This window comes from Lepidochelys kempii, chromosome 3 (assembly GCF_965140265.1).
Source record: "Lepidochelys kempii isolate rLepKem1 chromosome 3, rLepKem1.hap2, whole genome shotgun sequence".
NCBI lineage: Eukaryota > Metazoa > Chordata > Testudines > Cheloniidae > Lepidochelys > Lepidochelys kempii.
In genome coordinates this window covers 129379270-129403009 of record NC_133258.1, presented here as the reverse complement: position 1 = coordinate 129403009, position 23740 = coordinate 129379270, and the positions used below count along the sequence as shown (strand labels likewise).

General features: G+C 40.7%; 1 protein-coding gene across 8 annotated transcripts in view; it reads right to left on the bottom strand.

The window, feature by feature from the left end:
* Window positions 1-951: 951 nt before the first annotated feature.
* Window positions 952-23740, bottom strand: part of FAM120B (family with sequence similarity 120 member B) — a 90730-nt gene continuing 67941 nt past the window's right edge. For 3 of the 8 annotated variants that reach the window (XM_073337988.1, XM_073337996.1, XM_073337990.1), the window contains 5 exons: window positions 17305-17511; window positions 12471-12579; window positions 10959-11099; window positions 5947-6010; window positions 952-1895 (listed from right to left, as the gene is read on the bottom strand). In XM_073337988.1, coding sequence (XP_073194089.1) covers window positions 1883-1895; window positions 5947-6010; window positions 10959-11099; window positions 12471-12579; window positions 17305-17511 — 534 coding nt within the window. In that variant the 3' untranslated portion in view covers window positions 952-1882. Of the gene's footprint in view, window positions 1896-5915; window positions 6011-10958; window positions 11100-12470; window positions 12654-17304; window positions 17512-23740 lie in introns of those variants that run through there. The other 5 variants (XM_073337989.1, XM_073337994.1, XM_073337993.1 and 2 more) reach the window with 5 other exon arrangements.

Below are 23740 nucleotides of genomic sequence, written 5' to 3'. Positions count from 1 at the left end.
AGAATTAAAAATGCTGGGCTACTGTCAATTATTTATTTAGCTGCGTTGTAGCTTTGTATTTATGTCACAGTACATGTATTGTATTTCAGACAATAAAAATACATATGAAAATCATAGTACCACATTATGTACAAATGACAGCATGTTTATGTTTAGAGAATTCAGAGATTAGATGGGAAAAACTCGATGGATAGTTGGCTCAAAAGTGGACATCTGCACAAGACCTAAGGCGTGAGAGCAACCGAGCTAACTAGTACCAGAATTAATGAAAAACTAGCAACTACTAATATGTAATCATTGTACCATAACGATAAATCAAGCTTCTACAGTGGCTATGGAATTCATTTGTTAATAATCCTTAACATTAGAAATAAACCTATTCTTTGAGATACAAGAAGAATTTATGTATTTTCTTCATGCCAAAAATTTGTACACACAGATTTAATCTACAATATACGCCCACACATTCTATACGCACTACCCTACATGTAATAGGGAAATCCGTATGACAAATTGTAGGCCTGTGAGAAATTAATTTACGGTACATGATTGGTTGCCACACCTGTGCACTGTCCACTAATCTGTATCATTTTGAGCATTCTACACACATGGTACACATTTCAACTGTTGTGCTTCAAATTGCTGACAAAAAAAATGAATTTATGAGAGAAATATTTGTTTTGTCCCCTTACCCCCATTTGGAATGTCCCCCCAAACTACAGAGGCCCAAGGCCCAGGATGAGCAATATTTTCTTCTCAGCCAATGACCGGTTTAAGGTTTGATGTATAATACTACAAAGGGCTAGAAATGGGACCATTACACTACTGAAAAGGGAAATACTAGGTTTCCCAATAGGGAACACAGCTCTCCTTTTGCTCTGGAAGATCTAAGAATAAGACTTTAAAGCTGTGAGCAGTTTTGCATCTAGAAAAAACATAAGTGAGCTTAAGGGTATTTTTAAAGATTTCTAAAATGTTTTAGCTATACTTTTCTTCTTCCTTTGAGCCTTGCATAGATGGTCTCATGTAACTAAGCCACCTGACTTTACAGGTAGATAGATACTTAAAAAACACAGCTTTTGTATTTAAAGCTATCTGAAATACTTCTAAAATACTTTTTCTGTAAAAGATGTGGCATTACATAGAATGTGTGTATATGTGGCATAAAGGTTTATCCGCACTTGATTGGGATGACTTCTTAGGGTATGTCTACACTGCAATTAAAACCCCACAGCTGGCCTGTGCCAGGTGATGTGGGCTCACAAGGCTTGGGCTAAGGGCTGTTTAATAGCAGTGTGGACGTTCGGGCTTGGGATTGAGCCTGTGAGGTGGAAGTCCACATGTCTAGAGCACAGTTAAACAGCCCTTAGCCCATGCCCAAGTCAGCTGGCAAAGGCCAGCTGCAGGTGTCTAATTGCAGTGTAGACATACTCTTAAGCTCACTCACGTCTTTACCACTTTAGATTTCCTCTATCTCCTTCACCACATAAAAGTGTCCTCTGTTTCTGTACACATTTCCTTTACTATTAGATTTCATAACTGTCTGCCTTAGGCTTTTGTAAAGTGCCCATCACTGTGGTAAATAATTCAAAATTTGCTTCAGAACAAACACATACTCTTATAAACATTACATTAGCAATGAAAAAGAAGTATCAGAGGTACAAAATGAAATTGGATTGGAAATACCGAGTGAAGTCAGGGTAATGTGTTTGTAACTAAATCCTTCCCACCACCAATTTTAAAATGTGTATTCAATTTGACATTTTCTTGATGGTACAATAGAAATACTGAAATGATTTTTATTATATTCAATGTATAGTACTTTATAAAAACATATCTTGTCTTCTTATCACTTTTCATTCAGTTCCAGTCAAGGACAAAGTCATCTGGGCCATCTAAAATACAAACAGCCTGTGATGGGCTAAGCAAGACACTCAAGTATCAACATGTAAACAATTTCAAATAATAAAAATCCCTGTGAAAAGATATAGCAGACAAATGGCTCCTGCGGCCATACAAAATGAATAAAAGTGTGTTTAAAACTTCAAAGAGTATTTAGGGTAAATTTTTCAAAAAGGCTTAGGAGCTCAAGGCCTGGTCTATACAAGAAAATTAGGTAGTTTAACTAAGTCAGTCATGGGTATGAAAAATCCACCCCACTGAGTTGCGTTGTTAAGCCAACCTAAATCCACGTGTAGCCAGGGCTAGGTTGACTGAAGACTTCTTTCGCCGACTTACCTATCACCTCTCTGTCAATGGGAGAATCCCTCCCATTGGCATAGGTAGTGTCTACAGTGAAGCACTACAGTGGCACAGCTGTAGCATAAAGGGTTTTGGACCCAGATTTTCAAAGGTACTTAGGTGCTTAAAGAAGCATATAGGATTTAAAAATCCCACTAGTGCAGTGGTTCTCAACTGTTACCTGGGCCGCAGGTTGAAAACCACAGCACGTTCCCCTCTAACTCCCCCCCCGCTGCCCCCCAGACCCTTATACCCAACACCTCCCACCCAGAGACCCCTCCATAGAGTGGGCCCAGGCGCAGAGCTCTGGATAGGTGACTGGGTGGCCTTTAGCACGCAGCTGGGCCGTTTCCTTGAAATACCATCTACAGTATTTACAGACTGGAGTGGATGAATGTAAGATTCCTTGTGGCAGTTTTTACTGACATCTATGATAAACTCATAGTCAGACTAATGATTCTAATATTTTTACTCATCCTTCAGTGATGACATTATATAGAGAGGTTTTCATAAAAGAAGATGACAAGGCCACATGTAATCAGAAAAGCATCTAATGGCTGAATAGTATTTACCTTGATTCCCTCAAACTGTTTTAAATAAACTAGTATATTTGGAGAAAGGAAAAGAGAAGCATAAGTCTCTCCAGTACCAACAAGCATTATAGGACTAATGTAAAAGTCATGTTAGGTAATCAGTTTTATGGAATTATTGCCTGGATTTTAGTGACAGTCTATGGGACTTAAAATATAAATAATATTATTAACAACAAACAAAAACAACAACAAAGGATTCAGGATGTTCTATAACTTCCCAAAGATTTTTCAAACATCCGTAGGAAAATGTTGCTCTCATTGCTATCATATTTGCTGGATATTATAATTTCTTTTGCTTTAAAACAGACCCGTTGAAAGTCTCTGGGTCAAGATAAAAGGGGGAAAAAATGGGGGCAATGTCACGGTAGGGGGGTCTACTGCAGACCATCCAATCAGGAGGTGGCCGAGGCATTTCTAGAACAAGTAACAGAAATATCCAAAACACAAGACCTTGTAGTAATGGAGAATTTTGACTAACCAGAGTTCTGTTGGAAAACATACAGTAATACACGAATTTTTGGAATGTGCTGGGGACAACGTCATGTTTTAGAAGAGTGAGGAAGTAACTGGGGGGCAGCCATTTTAGACTTGATTCTGTCTAACAGAGGAATTGGTTGAGGATCTGATGATTGAAGGCCATTTGGCTGAAAGTGATCATGAAACTACAGATTTTATTATTCTAAAGAAATGAAGGAGTGAGAGCAGTAGAATAAGTACAATGAACTTCAAAAAAACAGTCTTTAACAAATTCAGAGAACTGGTAGGTAACGTCCTATGGGAAGAAAATCTAAGGGGAAAAGGAGTTCAGGCAGCTTCTCAAGAGACATTAGTAAAGACACAACAGCAAACTATCCCAAAGCAAAGGAAAGATGGGAAGAAGAGGCCAATATAGCTCTATCAGTAGCTCTTTAATAGCCTGAAAATGAAAAAGGAATCCTATAAAAATTGAAGACATGGACAAATTGCTAAAGATGAGGAAAAAAACACAAAAGGACAAGATCAGAAAGGCTAAGGTACAAAATGAGTTGCACCTGGCAAGGGACATAAAAGGCAATCTGAAGAGGTTCTTTAAGTACATAAGGAGCAAAAAAAAGATAAAGGAAAGTGAAGGAGCATTATTTAGTGGAAGGAGAGCTAACAAATCCAAGGAGGTTGAGGTGTTTAAAGCCTATTTTGCTTCAATGTTTACTAAAAAGGTTAATTGTGACCGGACGCCTAACACAATTAACAACAACAATGGGGAAGGAACACAAGCCAGAACAGGGAAAGAACACGTTAGAGAATATTTTAATAAGTTAGATCTCAGAAATACTTAGGAGGGAGACATGATAAGATTTAGAAATAGCCTCGATGTGCAGAGTTATTCCCCTCCTAAACTGCAATGAAGTGCTGTTGGCACTTATAAATCAGCACTGCATTCCAGCAGGGAAGTACCAATGTTTCACTGGTAAGTGAAGTTTAAAAAAAGTGATGTCATCTTCCAATTTTTTCACCAGGCTACAGTAAGAAGAGTATGGCATAACCAACAGTAGCCTCCTAATTCAAGAACTGACACAGCATATGTACTGTACACTGTTTTTAATGGGCATACTAAGTTCTCGTCTGCAATGTAAAACAATATTGGGAAGTTCTAGTTACATTATATGAGTGCTCTAGCACCGTTAAAACTTGATTTGGACTTTCCTGTATAAATGGGAATGTGTGTTTTTTTAACCATAACTGGATAGTGCCAAGCAGTAACCAGATCCCCCGACACTGGTTTTACAGCAGTTAGTGAAACCATTCTCCACATAAAGTTAGCTCAATCTTAGTGTGGAAAGGACATAATGGGCTGAGCACCAACAGCTCTGCATGAAATAATTGGAAGCTGCATGAAATAATAAAGCCCCTTGACAAGAGTGGCGAGTTGTATGGGCCTGTGGTGCCCAGGCTCCAGGAATATTCAGGGCCTGGGGGCCCAGCTCCACCAATGTTTGGGGCCAGTCTCTCCCCCAGCCCTGCCTGCCGCCCCCCCACACCTCCACTGAGTGTTCCTCCTGCCCCCATGCACCTCCCCAGCCTGCTGGAGCAGAGGGACCCTGCCTCTCCCCTGCAGCTCCACGCTGACTCCGCTCTGCTGGCTTTCAGCATCAACTGCCGCTGCAGGGTCCTAGTGCCCCAACCATTACTGCCAGGGCAGGCTGCCCTGACCCTGCCCTTCCCCCTCAGACCCTTCCCTTTTCCAGCAGGATCCTCCACCAGCACAGGGCCCCCCCCACCCGCAGTCACCGCTCCTGCCCCACGCTGGGCAAGGGGCAGCCCATCCCCCACCCCCAGTGAGGCTACAGTGAGGGGCAGCAGCAGGGGAGGAGGCACGCATCTGATGGAGCCCCCCCCCTCCCGGCACCCACCACAGGGCAGGTGAGGGGGCTTCCTGGATCTGAGAGGGGCCCTAGGAGCACATGGAGTGACAGTGGTGGGGGTGAGTGTGCTGCCGGGGCGAGAAGGGGGCCCTTCCCCCAGAACTCACTGCTGCCAGCGGGGAGAGGGCTGGGGGGAGTCCTCCTCTCTAGCCCCAGCCCCGGGGCAGCCTGCCTGCACCCCACACTCCTCATCCCCAGTCCCACCCAACCCCAGATCCTGCACCCCCAGCATCCCCCATCCCACACACCAAACCCCTCATCCTCCATTCCACAGCCCTCACCCTGCACCCCCTCCCATCCCCAAACTCCCTCCCAGAGCCTGGACCCCCTCCCTCTTCCCACACACCACCTCACACCCCCAAACTCCCTCCCAGAGCCCAACCTCTCACCCCTTCTGCACCCAAACTCCCTCCCCGAGCCTGCACCCCTCCTCAACCCCAATCCCCTGCCCCAGCCCAGGGCCTGCACCCCAGACCTCCTCCCCTCACCCAAACTCCCTCCCAGAGTCTTAGGCAGGTGGGGGGCGGAGTTGTGGGGTAGAGTTTGGGAGGGGGAGGGTTCTGGGCACCACCAAAATTTCTACAAACCTGCCACCCCTGCCCCTTGAATCCTGGCTTTTGTAAGTAAAGATGCTATCTGTGGGAGGAATATTATCCTTTCATTCAAACCCATTATAGACCTTCTGTAATCTTTGTAGCTCTATTATTTACTGGGGAGCAAGCTGGAACCTTCTCCTCTGGCCTTGATGTCTCCTCTGGTCTCGATGTCCTTTACCTGGAGTGTGGAAGGGGAAATAAAATATTTTCCTCTTAACATTCAAACAGGAAAATAACTTATTGATGATAGTATTTAAGAAACAACCCACTGAGGTGTATTTTGAAAAAAGAACATTTCCCCCTTTGTTACTGCCACAACCCCTCACTATTTCTTATTCTACATCCATTTCAAAATAATTCAGTTGGTATTCAACGAAGGCCAATATTTTTTAAATTTAGGTGGCTAAAGTTAATGGTGGACTTGCTCTTCTTAAAGACACTACGCCAGCTATCTGCATAAATCTTCACTTTTAATACTAGTACAGCTGATTACTTGCAACTGATGGACATACAGTATGGTCCGCAGACCAGGTTGTACCAGTTAGGGAAAGGACAATGTGATACTTAGGACTTATCTACACTGTTTTTTGTATTCCTTTAATCTACATCTTAATTTTATCCTAAATGTGAGTAATAGTGACATAAGAAGCACCCTTATATCAGTACAACTGCATTCACTGTAGGGGATTGTACTGCTTTAACTATATAGGTTTCTATAGGCAAAACAGTATAAAAACAATGTGAAGACCAGCCCTTACTTCAATAATGAAGCATAATCAGATCTGGTCAACACTACAGTTCAACCTGTGTTAGCCAGAACAATGTTTAAATAATTCTTGTGAGCAAGACATTACCATGGTGGTGGCCTTGGCTAGTGTTGACAAGATCTAACTATGTCATAAAACATTTTACAAAATCATGCTATAAACTAAGGCCCTGCAGTAGAGCTGTTGCATATTCTGGAATGTGATTTGTTGAGTTTGCACAGGTGAGTATCTTAACTACCAGGCTATAGACTCATTCTCACTCTTTTTCCCTGGCCCAATGATGATTCACTGTCGTTCACTAAGAGGGTGGTGAAACACTGGAATGCGTTACCTAGGGAGGTGGTAGAATCTCCTTCCTTAGAGGTTTTTAAGGTCAGGCTTGACAAAGCCCTGGCTGGGATGACTTAACTGGGAATTGGTCCTGCTTTGAGCAGGGTGTTGGACTAGATGACCTTCTGGGGTCCCTTCCAACCCTGATATTCTATGATTCTATGATTCACAGTAACAATTCAGTCATTCACCTAGGATGTGGTAGACCCAAGTTCAAGTCCCTGCTCCAAAGACTACTTAATTATTTATAAAAAGTGGAACAGCTTCAAGAGGAGAGAATGAGAAAGGTCCATGCCAGAATATCCCATAGCTCAGTGGTTACAACATTCTCCTACAATGGGGAAAGACCCAAGTTCAAATTCCTTCTCCACAGCAGGCAGAGGGGGGAACTGTACCTGGGTCTCCCACATCCCAGGTGAGTGCTGGTTAATAACCACTGCGCTAAAGCTTATGAGGGAAGTGGGCACTTCCTCATTTTGTGATCCTTGGCTTGCTTTTGTCAAAACATCTGACAGTCACAGCAAAATTTTTCAACATTAACAAAAAGTTTTGATGTTTTTGGTTAGGTCAAAACTATTTGATGAACTTAAGACAAATTTGCAAAGAATTCCTTTGGTTGACCTGAAACTACATTTTTCAGAGAATAAACTATTGAGGCGAAAAATGTTGCCCAGCTCTACTCTCAATTCCCTTTCCCACATCTTTGGCTCACTGAGGCAGGCACTGGCCTTTTCTGTTTCTTTAGACAAGCTTCCCAATACCAGCGCAAGAGTCACGATACATAATGAAATTGTATAGTCAGGGCCAGACACAAACAACACAGAAAACTGTTGTGACTGCATAAAAGATCAGACTGTGTATAACCCTCATATGAATAAAAGGAAGCTATTGAAGATTTTATATGCTGTTATAAAAGAGTTGAGTAATGGACGGATAAGTTTGATTTAGATTTTGTTAATTGTGTTTTGCACAGGGATAGAATTAAGGTTGTTTGGAAAGTGGTTTGTATACTGATCAATGAGAATTTTTCTGTTTATTAGTGTGAGTACTGAGGTTAGTGACAGAATTGTTGATGTATCCTTCGCTTGTGATTTCTATAGTTCTCAGTGTTTTGTTTATTTTTAGTGATGTGTGGAAAGGTACAGCGTGTCCTGTTTTGAATCACATTTGCAATCTTAACAATTAATGAAGTTTTGTTTGGAAATATGCCATGTGGCCCTGTCTACATAAAGCTAGCAACTCTGTTACCTAAACTGGTTTATGCTAACGTAGTTGAATGGGGTCAAACTATGTTTAAAGCAAATTTAGCAACAGCTTCAGTTTTAAATGGTGTGTTTTTTAAACAGTAAACAACAACAACAAAACAATATAGGTAGCACAATTCCCAACCGAGAGTAGATGGAGACCATATCTAGGGTGCCCAAGATTTGTTCAACTAAGTACTGCTTTGTGTACACCTTGGGAGCCTGCAGCTCACACCAAATATGTGAAAAACCTGTGGCTGACTTTAGTATGGAGGTGTGACCCACCGAGACTATTACTACCATCGTGCAACATTCTGTCTTAATCTGAGTGATTGCCCTCAGATCAGGCTGGCACACTGCTTGCTGGGACCCATAGTCCCCATTAGCTACATCTCTAAATTAAAGAGGAGGCTAGAAAGCTACCTTCAGTTCAGGACTCTATGGGTATGTCTACACTGCAATTAGACACTGGCTGCTGGCCCATGTCAGCCAACTTGGGCTTGTGGGACTGAGGCTGTGGGGCTGTTTCATTGCTGTGTAACCTTTGGGCTCTGACTAGAGCCCAGGCTATAGGATCCTTTGTGGTCGGACGGTCCCAGAGCTTGGGCTCCAGCCCAGGCACAGAAGTCTACACAGCAATGAAACATCTCTGAAGCCCAAGTCCTGTGATCCTGAGTCAGCTGGCACAGGCCAACTGCGGATGCTTAATTGCTGTGTAGACATATCCTGTGAGATGCACCTGAATTATACATATTGTATAACTGTATGGCCAAAACAAATTTGCAAATATGGGATTTAAAACTAGACTGGACAATACAACAGAACATGTACTGCAGGGAAAACCCCTACACGTGTAGGAAGAGAGCCTGAATGGATTCATTAGGTATTATATAGAGGAAAGATGGTACTGTGGTTTGGGTGCTAGCCTGTGCCTTTGGGAGATCTGGGTTCAAACCCAGGCTCCATGGTAATGGGAGGTGAAAAGACTGGAAGTGTGGGGGAGATATGGACTCAGATACAGAGCTTGAAGAGGAAGACTAGAACTGGCTAGGCAAAAAGACAGGGAAAAGAACCTGAAGACTGGGACTGGGTAGGTAAGGCGAATGGGACAAGCAGCCTGGATGGAGAAGGAACAGGAGCACTCTCCCTTCCCTCCAGAGCCTGGAATGGCACCCAACACTCTTGAGTCTCACCATTTCCCTGTCAGCAAACATCTGTGAAACCCACTGGCAAAATGTATACCTCATCCCCCTAGTGCTGTTCCACACAGAGAATGACAACTTCCTCTTGCTATCAGATATGCCATTAGCTCAAGAGGCAGAGGTGTGAGTGGTGGAACTAAAGGTTCCAACTCTGCTGATGACCCATGTGGGTGTCTATATGATGCCACATGATGGAATTTTTGTTGTTTGCAGTTTTTTAAATAAACTATGTCATGACACACACACATACACACACTCTAAAAGAACTTTATCAAGTTGCAAACTTGAAAGTCAGGAAATATGCAACCTTAATTCTGCTCCCACCACCCCACTTTTGAACATGCATTTTGAGTCTTTATTTACATGATCTCAAACCATTTTTTCCATAGGACCCCTCACTCATTTCTCTAGTAAACCTATTTTATATATACATAGGAAATTTGATCACATTGGAAAATCATGTTATTACAGTCTCCTGGGAGTGTTAGAACATGGTTTGGTTTCACCTCTATAGAAAAGGCCAAACTGGGTTTTAATAACACTACTGCATCATGTTTTTACATGACCCAGTGCTGTTATTAAGAATACATTTTGCAATAAGATCTCTGTGTGGCTGGACCCTGAATTACATGCTTCCTAGAACAGAATCATTAAGACAGAGGGTCAGTTTTGACTCTGTTTATAATCAAGTTACTCAGCAAGGTCGTATGTTTTGGCCTCATCCACACAGGCCATGCCAAACAATTTTACTTGTGGGTCTAATAATAGGTATCACATTGTCTATCCTGTGCCCACAAGAGACCAACTATATTTAAAGGTTTTTTTTTTTTTTAACCAATCACTTCACCAAACTTCTTTAGAAAGCAAAACTAAAAATGTAGAAGAAACTCAGGGTTACATTGCTGTACTGCAGCCCCAAGAAAATATTTAGTCTGTTTTGGATGATTCTCCTTCTTCCTATGCTTGGTTCCTCTAAACTCCACACAGATGCCTCCTGACCCTGGCAACATTTTCCCTCCTTCTTGTAATGTCACCACAACCTGTTTCCTACCAGGGGCATTGACCTTAGCTTCCTTTAAATGTCTCTTCTGTTCTACCAACAGGTGTTGCTGGTGAGTGATTTATGGTCAACTCTCACCAAGAAAGAGCACAGCTTGCCTTTAAATCTTAACATTAAGCATGTGCTCAAGTGCTTTTCTCGATTGTGGTATGAGTTAGGATCTGAAACTAAAGGCATTAGCTAGACATTTCTATGCTACTGTGGTAATTGAAAACTACTAAAACTTTCTAAAACTATTCAACTGAGACCAAAATGAGAATTTTCAGACCCACCGAAGAATTTTTCCAAAAGTTACAAATGAGTGAAAACACTGGGTCATAATGGAACTCTATATGTAACTTGCAGGTTTAGCTTCAGCTAATACTAATACACAAATCTCACTGATGCAATGGAGTTTTGCCATTTATGACTATGGGTGCAAGATCATAACCATAATATACAAATACATGATGTACGTTTAGGCAGAGACACAGTCATATACCTTTGGCAGTGTCAAATCTATTTTTTTATATTGATTTTTTACCTGAAGGTTGTGCCTCAGACCCATAAAAGTAAGGTTGAGAGCCTCTCCACTGGAATCCCCTGTTCTGACTATGATATGGTGGAACAAAAGAAGTTGTGTATGCTTGCTGGAAGCTACGTTCCCTTCCTCCTTCTTGCATTTCTAAGGAACAATATTTATCAGTTGATATTGATTATATACACAATTTTATGAACAAAAGATAAATCATATTCTGCATTTTTTGGAAATAACATTTTATAAGACAAGTGCCACAGTATTCATGTGCGACTTTGATTCCTCCAAACTAATTAGCACCCTCCCTCTCACAGGTAACATAATTAACTACGGTTCTGTGCATGTGCTTATAGCTCAGTTTCTATCCACACTCATCATGGTTACAAGCTGTATAAGAGTGCTTAGAAACCATGCTGAAACTCTATTATGGTGGTAGTCAATGGTACAGTTTTGGTTAACACAGCTATGTTTAAAAAAAAATCTTTGTCCACATTGGAGCCTTAAATCATACTGGAAACAGTTAAACATGAATCCACAAGTCATGGTAGATGCTAATGTGGTTTGATGTGCCATTGATGAGAGGATCTTATAGGGACACCTTACTCCATTTTCATGCATTTTTTTTGTATATCTAGTATCAGGTCTTCAAAAAGCATGTACCCCCAAATGCCAAACAATGTGGCAATGGAAAAAAGAGATGTACCAATAAAAAAACCAAAGCACCCAATACAGAGGACATGACATATATCTTAAGACTCCATACACTTACCAAGGTTATCAAGAAGCTTCCATCCACTTATATAAACAACACAAAACAAAGAGTGGGGAGGGAAAGAAAGGATTCTTCTTACATTTGTGTATAAATATGATCAAAAGCCTGAGACTTGATTAAATCTTTCCTCTTGCTGTCTGGATAACATATAAGATTAAGAGAACCATGCCCATTTCTATTATCTGCATTTCATCAACAAATAGGCACAAAGGCTAAGTAATTGTGCAGTAACAGTATTTTAAAATGCATCAATTGTCATTAGAACTCATGCTGACTCAAGCTTTAAATTGAGAATAATTACAAAGGATTTTGAAGCATCAGCATTCACAGACTGAGCTGTGAAAAAATATAAATGTGTGTTCAAACCCCTTCAATGTTGTTAACCCTGAAGAACACTTCCTGAAAGCAGAATGGGAAATCCTGAGTCATCTAATTGCTAAGGAACAAAAATAGCTTTAGTCACTAAGTACAAGAAGAGTTATTAGTCTGACAGTAATCATTATTGTATTTATTGCATACATACATTTTACTAGCTGCGTAACTGGAGGGAAATATTATTTCACCTACGTTTGGGAAATCATGAAATTTTCTAAAATCAGGAAGCTTTGACTCAAATTCTTCCTTCAGTTAGTGTCAGCAAGTTCTCCCAGGATTTACTTAATTGACAAATTCCCTGGGGGAATTGTTGAAAGGTAATAGATATCATCAATATAGTGGCTTTACTGTAAAATTAACATGATGCCAACCTGTGATAAATCCGTTCCCTCGCCGTCTGCTCTGAATTGTTCTTTTCTTTACCATGCAAGCCTCGCAAATGAATGACTTCAGATTCTGGAACTGCATGTGCAAAGATCCCTGCAGACAGTGGGCTTCAATCAATGACTGTTGTACGTTCTTTTCTCTTTTCAAGAGTAGCACCACTATAACACCTAAATAGCAATCAAAAGAATTTGGCAAGTCCTGCCTCATAGTATCTTTTGGTTTGTCTTCCTCAAGACCCAAAGCTAAAAATATTCCATAATGAAAGAGGATTCAGGGGGGGAGGGGAGAGGAGGGGAGGAGATGGGGTATTTGTTCCTCCTCCTTTCTTGATAAAGTTTGCTTTTCTTGCTCCATTCATCTCTGTAAATTGCTTTGCACCCCTTGCTTTCTATTACACTGACCTGCCGCTACAAACAGACCTGACTAGACCTACCTAACCATTACCTTAGGCAATGATGGCTAAGGCAACTTGATAAGGACTGATGCATAGATGCCTGTGTTTATTACAGTATTACAGTGATGGAAACTGAATCAGTGAGAAACAAGTCTGCACATTTTACTTCATATACCCCAAGAAACACTTGGCAGAATAACTTCAGCCATATTTTAGATATTTGTTGATTGATAGAATATAACCTAGACTAAAGATGAAAGGAGGGATATAAGACAAAAGACTTGATTTGTTTTGATCCTATGGAATCCTGTTTTGATGGAAAAATCCAGTTGTCCAGAGGACAAATAGAACTAATTTAACTAAGGTCCCAATACAGCAAGGTGCTGCATTTCCTGAACTTCCACTGATTCAAATGGGATTTGCAGACACTAATTACCTTGACATGATCAGGTCCCAATAACTTATCCATTTTTTTTTTATTTTTGGAATGCTGGTAGAGGTTAGGCGAGTATTCAAGGCTGGGGATTCTCTGCCTGACTACAAGCTAGTCTGCTGATTTTCACAAAGCCGAACTGATTTTCATTGGGACAACAATTCCGTCAGTAACTAAGAGGAGACCCAAATGGCTACTTGATAAGGTTGAAAGGTTGACAAGATAGCCACTAACTAACTAGAGAGGTTTAACTAGCTCCTGGTGGAGTTCAACTCACTCAAAATTTCAGTGAATTTTCCTAACAAAGTTTCTAATTTGGCAAACCTGATTATCAATACAGTTTTGTTCACAATTTGTAGCTTTATTTTTCTATCTATGCTGACAAGTTTCTGTGGATAGATCCCATTAATACTAGAATACTCCCCTTGCATTCTTGGGAGAAGACGCTCAGAAAGTACTTATGAAGAAGACAGATTGAAAGGCAGCAACACAAAAGAGGACAAAACCTATAATTTACGTTGAGTCTGTCAGTTAACTTATTTTTAATTTAAAAATAAAGCATGAACATATTTTATTAGTGAGAGAAACAATAAAAAGTCAATTAAATGATAATATCATCACTTCTCTGTTTTATGAAGTTATTATATCCAGTTTCTGTGTGGATAAACAAACTAACTGGATTACTGCTAAAGAAAACAGAGGCCAAACGTAAGTTTAATTTATAAAAAAAATCAATAACTGTTTTAATCTGTAACAGAAGCCCAAGTCTTGTCCTTCCATTGCTATCCATAGTGGCTGTTGATATCTTTTACAGCTGGTCTACACAAAATTGCACTAAAATAACTAAACTGGTTTTAATTCCTACCTTTTTCTGTTTTGGTGCACGTCTCTGTGTGGACTGGCCCTTTGAATGTGCAGAAAGTTGCTAACCTGTGCTATGACTGGACCAGATAACGTACCTCTATTATAGTTTACTTAAAGCTGTTTCTTGTACTTAATTATATCTTTATGATTAAAACAACTCTGAGACTGCATCTCCTAACTCACTGAAGTTACATGGACCCACTCCAAAGCACCAGTAGAGAAGTGATACCTAAGAGTGTAGAGATAGAGAGCAACAGTGAAAAGAGCAATTTTTTCAACTTTTCAATAGCAGATCATCATCCATAGAGTAACTTTTCTGAATACAATACGGTAGCTCTCAGTAGATCATATTTACGATGTTTATAGGAAGACTGCTAAGAAATAAATACTGAAAGATCTTGGCTCCCAGCACTACATCAAGTTGTGCCAGGAAATAAGTACCAATTGTATCTATATAGCTAACTTTATAATAACAGCAACAACCAATCACATAAGTTTGTTGCGTTGCCAATGTCCGCAGCTAAACTGGCATCTCTAGGGAATGCATCTGAAAACAGATCCTTGCCTTTCAAACTGAAAAGTTGGAAAACTATTTCATTAGTCTGGGAGCTCTTTCTGCCATATATGTAGCATAAAACCCTAACTAAAAAAAGAAAAAGATATTCAAACTACTCTAAATATTCAAGAGTCTAGACTGACTATTTTTCTACAACAGAACTGTTCACTTAGGGAAGGTTTAGACTATGATAAAGGGTGGCTTAAAAAAAAAAAAAAGCCCTACTGTAGATATGTTAGTTGGCCAAGGTGAACCTTGAACTCCCTTCTCGGGTTGACTCAGTTAAACACTTGTTAAAATACAACTTGCCCTATCTACACTAGGGTTTACCTAACATGTTTTAAAAACACAAAACAAAACCCCAACCCTTTATCCTAGTCTAGATATTGTTTGCAAGAGTCATCAGCAACTTGGAATCTACTAAGTTTCCCAAAAGAAAAACATTAGTTAACAAGTAGTTTCAGATCCACCACCTGTCTGTGACCTCTTGCCAATTTTTTGTGGTTTTAAATTAAACAGGAAAATATAAACGTATTTTTTTAATCTCCCCTGTTGCTGTGGGAAAGGTGCATGCAAACAACAGGCGAAACTATCAGCCTAATCCAAAACCCATTGAAATAAAAAGAACAATTCTCATTGACTTCAGTGGCCGATTTGGATAAGGCTGTGTAGACCCAACCTGCAACTGACTCAGCTTGGGCAAATCCCTACGCCTGTATGGGATCATGCCCATGGGGGTCCACCCACATAATAAATTCCAGGATTGGGGCCTAATTGAACAAAAGAAACATAGAACAAAACATATAATTTACGTTGAGTCTGTCAGTTAACTTATTTTTAAAAAACAATGAAACCAATTGGGCCAAAAGAAATCTGATGAGGTTCAATAAAGATAAGTGCAGGGTCCTGCACTTAGCACGGAAGAACCCAATGCACAGCTACAGACTAGGGACCTAATGGCTAGGCAGCAGTTCTGCGGAAAAGGACCTAGGGGTGACAGTGGACGAGAAGCTGGATATGAGTCAGCAGTGTGCCCTTGTTGCCAAGAAGGCCAATGGCATTTTGGGATGTATAAATAGGGGCATAGCGATCAGATCGAGGGACGTGATCGTCCCCCTCTATTCGACATTGGTGAGGTCTCATCTGGAGTACTGTGTCCAGTTTTGGGCCCCACACTACAAGAAGGATGTGGATAAATTGGAAAGAGTCCAGCGAAGGGCAACAAAAATGATTAGGGGTCTGGAACACATGACTTATGAGGAGAGGCTGAGGGAACTGGGATTGTTTAATCTGCAGAAGAGAAGAATGAGGGGGGATTTGATAGCTGCTTTCAACTACCTGAGAGGTAGTTCCAGAGAGGATGGTTCTAGACTATTCTCAGTGGTAGAAGAGGACAGGACAAGGAGTAATGGTCTCAAGTTGCAGTGGGGGAGGTTTAGGTTGGATATTAGGAAAAACTTTTTCACTAGGAGGGTGGTGAAACACTGGAATGCGTTGCCTAGGGAGGTGGTGGAATCTCCTTCCTTAGAAGTTTTTAAGGTCAGGCTTGACAAAGCACTGGCTGGGATGATTTAATTGGGGATTGGTCCTGCTTTTGAGCAGGGGGTTGGACTAGATGACCGCCTGAGGTCCCTTCCAACCCTGATATTCTATGATTCTATGAATTATACACAAAATCCTGTCAAATGTACTAAGTCAGCAAACTGAAAAAGCAGTAAAATAATTTCTCTAATATCTTTTAGTTATTGTGATCTTACGTGATACTTGCAATAACATCAGGTAAAACATTTCAAATAGAAGTGTGATTTTTAAGTGGATGATGGGTAATATTTTCAAAAGCTCCTAAGTGATTTAGAAATGTAAGTCCCACATTCAAAAGTGACAGGCAATTAGGAGCCTAAATTATACTAACTTTCACTGAGACAGCCTCCCAAGTGCCCAAATCACTTCTGAAAATGTGATTTGGGCTCTTAAATTACTTCGGGTCAGATTTACAATGTGCCTAAAGATGCAGATAGGCACCTACTGGGATTTTCAAAAGCACCTGGTGTCTAACTCCCATGGATTTCAATGGAAGTTGGGTGCCTAGATGCCTTTTGGAAATCCTACTAGATGCCTATCTGCATCTTTAGGCACCTAAATACCTTTAAAAATCTGGCCAAAAGGCGTTTTCAAAATTTTATCCACTATGTTACTTTAAGGAACCTTTATGAATTCCTCTGAAATGTTTATGGGAGAAGTTCTCAGAAACACTTTAATATTAGAAACGGCAACACATTTTGTAATTCTCATTTTTTTTAAACAGATGACCAATTTTGTATTTGTTATTGTTTTTGAAGCAGCAAAAAACTATAACAGTAAAACTGTAACCTCCCCAATAGCCTCAACATTAATTTTACTTGTATGGGGGGCCACAGGCAGGGAAGGTCAGCTGGGGAAGGGAGGGGCAGGGAAAAGGATGAAATGAGACCAGTGAAACCCTTTATTTTAAAATAAAACAATGTTTGTAGTTGATGGTTACAGTTTTTCAGGTAAGAATGTATGACTTTTGCAAGGGATGTATATACTCACATTGCCCTCCAAAAGCTCCTCCAAAGAACAGCCTGTGTGTGACTGCTGATATTTCTCTTGAAAAAGTTTTCCATCAAACACCTTCCAGGGCATCAAATCATTCATATTCATTGGAAAGCCAAGGGAACTATTGGCCATAATCAAAGTTGTAAGCCCACGAATGAAGAGAGAACCAAGCTGTACAGCTCTGGAATCAACCTGGGCAAGCTGTTGAAATTAAAAACACAGACAACAGAGGATCCAAATGAACTTCTGAGTGATGATTCCACCATAACACAGACTATACCAGGCAGAGGCCACTTCTGCACCAAACAATAACAATGACTCTTGATGCTGGCTCTAGGCCAGGGGAACTCTGATATTGCGGTCCTCTACCCCCACAGGTGCTAAAGAGCTTTGTAGCATCATCATGTTTATTAGTATATTGAGGTTTTAATTCACTGAAATAAAGGAATTTGTGAGATTTGTTTACAAGAAATTAGGAGTTCAATACCACACTCAAGTTTAAAAACTTGATACACTTAAAACTAAAAATTGGCTCAGTGAAAGACCAAAGAAATGAGTAAAGTTAATTATAATCTCTACAATACTCCTTAAATACTAGCAGTTCCCCCAGGGATTCTTTTAGTGTAATTTAAAACTTTAACTGAAATGATTAATTGATTCATAAATTTTTCATAATTGGGTCAAATGAGAAATGTTACCACACTTGATGGAGACCATACAAGCTATAAGATTTGAAGGAACAGGGTTAATTGTGTTCAAACTGTAGAAATATTTTAAACACTGTAAGACTTCCTCTGCCAGCAGTCAAAAGATCAAATAATTTCTCTTCAATGTGGATTTATTCAGAAGAAATACTGGAATGGTAGCGACATCATCTAAGACATACAAAATTAACCTAAAACCTTGCAGCCAGGATAAAGTTGTGGTGAGGGATTTAACCAGCTGCTGTGCCAGAGTACAAAAGCCATAAAAGCTCTGGAGCCAGCAAGGGGACAATTTCCCTGACGTAGGCATTGCATGGGCAGGTGGAGGCTGCCTTCTGAGTAATGCCACCTCCACAGGCCCTGGCACAGGAGTCTGCCAGGGGCAGGAGGGCTTCATTCTTGGCAATGCCACCATTGACAGAACAGCCCCTGGAGGTTGCCATAACTTAAAGCAATTGCCCCGGCTGCATAAGTTAAATCAGGGGCTGCACTGGCTCTGAGAGTAGCCCATATTACGGAGGGCAGAAAGGTGGCTTAAAGCCCCTTTTGTCTACCTTCTATTCCACACGGCTGGAAGATCTCTGCTTAAGGTGCAACACAGAATCTCAGTCATTATCACTAACAATAACAGCAGCTTACAGCTTGAAGGATCCCAAAGACTAGAGATTCAGAAACTATGTACATACAACACCTCTGAAAAACACCTCCAGAGTGAAGAAAACAGTATACAGCACAGGTTTCAGAGTAACAGCCGTGTTAGTCTGTATTCGCAAAAAGAAAAGGAGTACTTGTGGCACCTTAGAGACTAACCAATTTATTTGAGCATGAGCTTTCGTGAGCTACAGCTACCAGCAGGACAGTGGGGTGGGAGGAGGTATTGTTTTATGATCTCTGTATGTATATAAAGTCTGCTGCAGTTTCCATGGTATGCATCCGATGAAGTGAGCTGTAGCTCACGAAAGCTCATACTCAAATAAATTGGTTAGTCTCTAAGGTGCCACAAGTACTCCTTTTCTTTTTGAGTATACAGCACACTGAACCACATTCGATTTTTGCCAAGGGACTGCATAGCAAAACCAAAGAGGCATGGACTCTTTACCGGTCACTTGGGGCAAACCAGGCCTCAGATTTTAAGGTCTCATCCAAAGGATCAACACACAGTAAAGTATAAGGAACATAATGTATCTAGCTCCCTAGGGCGAAGGATTTCTAAGTAATCCCTATTATTATTCTTCACTAAACTGAAGGATGTTGTGTAATTCATTTAGATGAAATAGAAGTTTACCCCATTCTAATACCATACTCAAGAAGAAGAAAAACAAACAAACATACAAACAAACCTGTATCATTTAGAACTAAAGTTGTCTCAGTGACATGCCAAGGAAATGAGTATAGCTCCTTGCAATTTTTTTGAATGATATATACAGTAATTGTACTTAATAAGATGCATCTTGTCATCTTCAAAATGAAATCTGCTTGGTTTGTGATTATGAAATAAGATTTAGTAAGAGGGACTACAAACAGAGCAAAAACATTGATGGGAATCTTCAGGACTCCCTCTGGGGTCAACATAATTCCTGCTGGGGGAACCTCTCAGAATTCTACCATCCTTCAACAAGCTTTTAAGCCCCTTAAATACAATTATTTTGTATTACAGTATGCGATGTGTGAGCATAAATCAAGTTCCTAGCATCCAAGTTATAAACAGAATGGGAATATTGAACCAAATTAGCAGAATCCCAAAGGCTAACATTGTAATACACTATACTCCAACCAACTACAATAGCATTACCAAAATTTATAATGACGCATGCCCTTCACTGTTGTTCTATTAATTTTAGATTAATGAGGGGGAAAAAAAAAAGACAGTATATTTCAGACAGATTCTGAAATGCCATCTTCCCTAGAGGACTTCCCAGTACTAATGTTCAGGAATTTAATTGTAGAACACATGAAAATAGCCTTCAATAAACTAAACAGATCAAAGAAGTAAACTTCTTGTTTAGACCCAAGCAGGACAGGTTTAACTTGGCTCAACTCAAAATGATAATAGTAAACACTGTCATATGTGAGGGACAATCTGTCATCTTACTCAACAGATCTGCTTCTGTGTGGATTCTGATTCATATCTGCTTAATTTACTTATCAAAATATACTGTTATTGATTTTTACTCCTATTAGCACTGAAGAGCTAGAACAGCTACTAGGGAATATTATTAGTACAGTGTGAGAGCTGGATTCCATTTTGGCTCATGTTTCATTGACAGAATACATATTTAAGGTCTTGATCCCACAAAGTTTTAAGCATGTGTTATCTTTTAGGCATGTGGGAGTTCAATGTAACTACCTATGTGACTAAAAGTTAAGCACATGTTTAAATGTTTGCAGGATTGGAGCATAAACTTAAATTGGAGATTCTTTATGACTGTTGATGATGCACAAGTCAGAAAGAGCACAGACTGACTTTGAGGTCCCAGGCTGAGTTTTTAGCACTCACTGTTAGAATAAAAATCTTCACCCCACAATTCTGTGTGTATGTATGTTCATTTTCCAGAGTATAACCACACTTTTGTAATCAAGAACTGGGGACATGTCCCCACCATCACTGGTGCACAAATTTCGCCATACCAAAAGCAGAACTGATCTACAATTTGCCCATTGTTCTCACCCCTGGCCCTGCCCCTTCTGCCTGAGGCCCCGCCCCTCCCACCAAAGCCCAGAAGCCCCAGAGTGCTGGGCATGGCTCTCCTTCCCTAGCTCCATGTGGGTGAGTGGGTGGTGTGCCCTGGAGCATCGAGCAGGCTCCACCCCAAGTGTGCCGGGCGGGCAGCACAAGCCCTTTCCCCTGAGCAGTGGGTGGGCAGGCAGTGTAGGCTCGCCCTCCCACAACTGCAGGCTGGCCCCCATTAGCCCCAGCCCCAGCCTGGGGCCCCAGCCACAGGGGGAAGAGCCCCGCATAGAACAGTGCCGGGAAGCATGCATGGGCCTGGGCAGGGCCATGCAAGACTGTTTGGGGAGGCTTAACCTTCCCCTGCCTTTAATACCTGTCCATGATTCTCACTCTAAACCAGCAGTTTACAATCTTAGTAATAAGAAAGTATCCTATATTAAAGTAAATGTGATCTTTATTGTATGAGGATTTTACGTCTGAGATTTTCTTAGTTCATTTTCTGAACTAAAATGGGGTACCTGCAGCATACTTACTGTTTTTCTAGTGTGATTCATTCACATCCATTGCTCTCAAAGAACTCTCTTTTCCCTTCCTAATCCAACTCTCCTATTTTGTCCGTTTTACAGACATGGAGAGGAGAATAAAATTAGAACTTCACTAACCTGAAGACTGAGCAAATGTTTATAATGTATTTATTGCACCAGAAGCAGTGAATCATTAATTATTATTATTAATAATTATTATGAGTTATTTGTATTATCTCAGTCATGGACCAGAATCCCATTGTGCATAACTAAAAGACTGTCCTTCACCAAAGCGCTTACAATCTAAATCTAGTGATTAGAATAGATAGACTCAGAGATTTTAGAGTAACAGCCATGTTAGTCTGTATTCGCAAAAAGAAAAGGAGTACTTGTGGCACCTTAGAGACTAACCAATTTATTAGAGCATAAGCTTTCGTGAGCTACAGCTCACTTCCTCAGATGCATATCATGGAAACTGCAGCAGGCTTTATATATACACAGAGAATATGAAACAATACCTACTCCCACCCCACTGTCCTGCTGGTAATAGCTTATCTAAAGTGATCATCAGGTGGGCCATTTCCAGCACAAATCCAGGTTTTCTCACCCTCCACACAAATTCACTCTCCTGCTGGTGATAGCCCATCCAAAGTGACAACTCTTTACACAATGTGCATGACAATCAAGTTGGGCTATTTCCTGCACAAATCCAGATGCACTGGGCTATTTCCTGCACAAATGCACTGGATTTGTGCAGGAAATAGCCCAACTTGATTGTCATGCACATTGTGTAAAGAGTTGTCACTTTGGATGGGCTATCACCAGCAGGAGAGTGAATTTGTGTGGGGGGGTGGAGGGTGAGAAAACCTGGATTTGTGCTGGAAATGGCCCACCTGATGATCACTTTAGATAAGCTATTACCAGCAGGACAGTGGGGTGGGAGTAGGTATTGTTTCATATTCTCTGTGTATATATAAAGCCTGCTGCAGTTTCCATGATATGCATCTGAGGAAGTGAGCTGTAGCTCACGAAAGCTTATGCTCTAATAAATTGGTTAGTCTCTAAGGTGCCACAAGTACTCCTTTTCTTTCAGAGATTTTAAGGTCAGAAGGGACCATCACAATCATCTAGTCTGACCTCCTGTACACTGCAGGCCACAGAACCTCACCTACCCACTCCTGTAATAGACCCCCTAACCTCTGGCTGAGTTACTGAAGTCCTCAAATCTTGATTTTAAAACTTTATATTACACAGAATCCACCATTTATTCATGTTCAAATCAGCAAGTGACCAATGCCTTATGCTGCAGAGGAAGGCAAAAAACCCCTAGGACCTCTGCTGATCTGATTTGGGGAAAATTCCTTCTTGACCCCAAATATGGCAATCAGTTAGATCCTGAGCATGTGGGCAAGACCCACCAGCCAGACACCTGGGAAACTCAGAGCCCTCCCCAGTTAGTGTTCCATCTCTGGCCATTGGATAGATTTGCTAAGTCACTGATAGGCCATATGCCATAGAAGACAATCTCATCACACCATCCCCTCCATAAACTTAACAAGGTCAGTCTTAAAATAAGTTAGGTTTTTCACCCCCACTGCTCCCCTTGGAAGGCTGTTCCAGAACTTCACTCCTCTGATGGATAGAAACCGTCATCTAATTTCAAGTCTAAACTTATTGATGACCAATTTGTATCCATTTCTTCTTGTGCCTACACTGTCCTTAACTTAAATAACTCCTCTCGCTCCCTGGTGTTTTCCCCCTCTGATGTACTAAAAGAAAGCAATCATCTCTCCCCTCATCCTTCATTTTGTTAGGTGAAACAAGTCAAGCTCCTTGTGTCTCCTCTCGTACTGTAGGTTCTGATCATCCTCGTTGCCGTTCTCCCCCTCCAGTTTGAATTAATCTTTCTTAAAATGGGGGACTGGAACTGCACTCAATATTCCAAATGAGATCTCACCAGTGCCTTGTAAAATGGTAGTAAAACTTCCATCTCTCTACTGGAAATACCTCAGCTGATGCATCCTAGGATTGCATTAGCCTTTTACATGGCCACATCACATTTGCAGTTCACAGACATCTTGTGATCAACCAACACACTTAGGTCTTTCTCCTCTTCTGTCACTTCCAACTGATATGTTCCCAGTTTATAACAAAAATTCTTCTTGTTAGTCCCTAAGTGCATGACCTTGCACTTGGCACTATTAAATTCCATCCCATTTCTGTAACTCATTTTTAAGGTTGCACAAATCGTCTTGTATAATATTCCAGTCTTTCTCCATAGTAGCAGTACCTCCCAACTTTATGCCGTCCACAAATTTTATTAGCACACTCTCACTTTTTGTACCAAGATCATTAATGAAAACGTTAAGTAAGACTGGTCCCAAGACTGATTCTTAAGGAATTCTACTAATAATCTCTCTTCTGTTCATCCTTCAGCATGACCCATTGAAGTTTCCCCATTAACCAGTTCCTTACCCACCTTTCAGTTCATTTATTAATCCTCACTTTCTCCAATTTAACTAATAATTTTC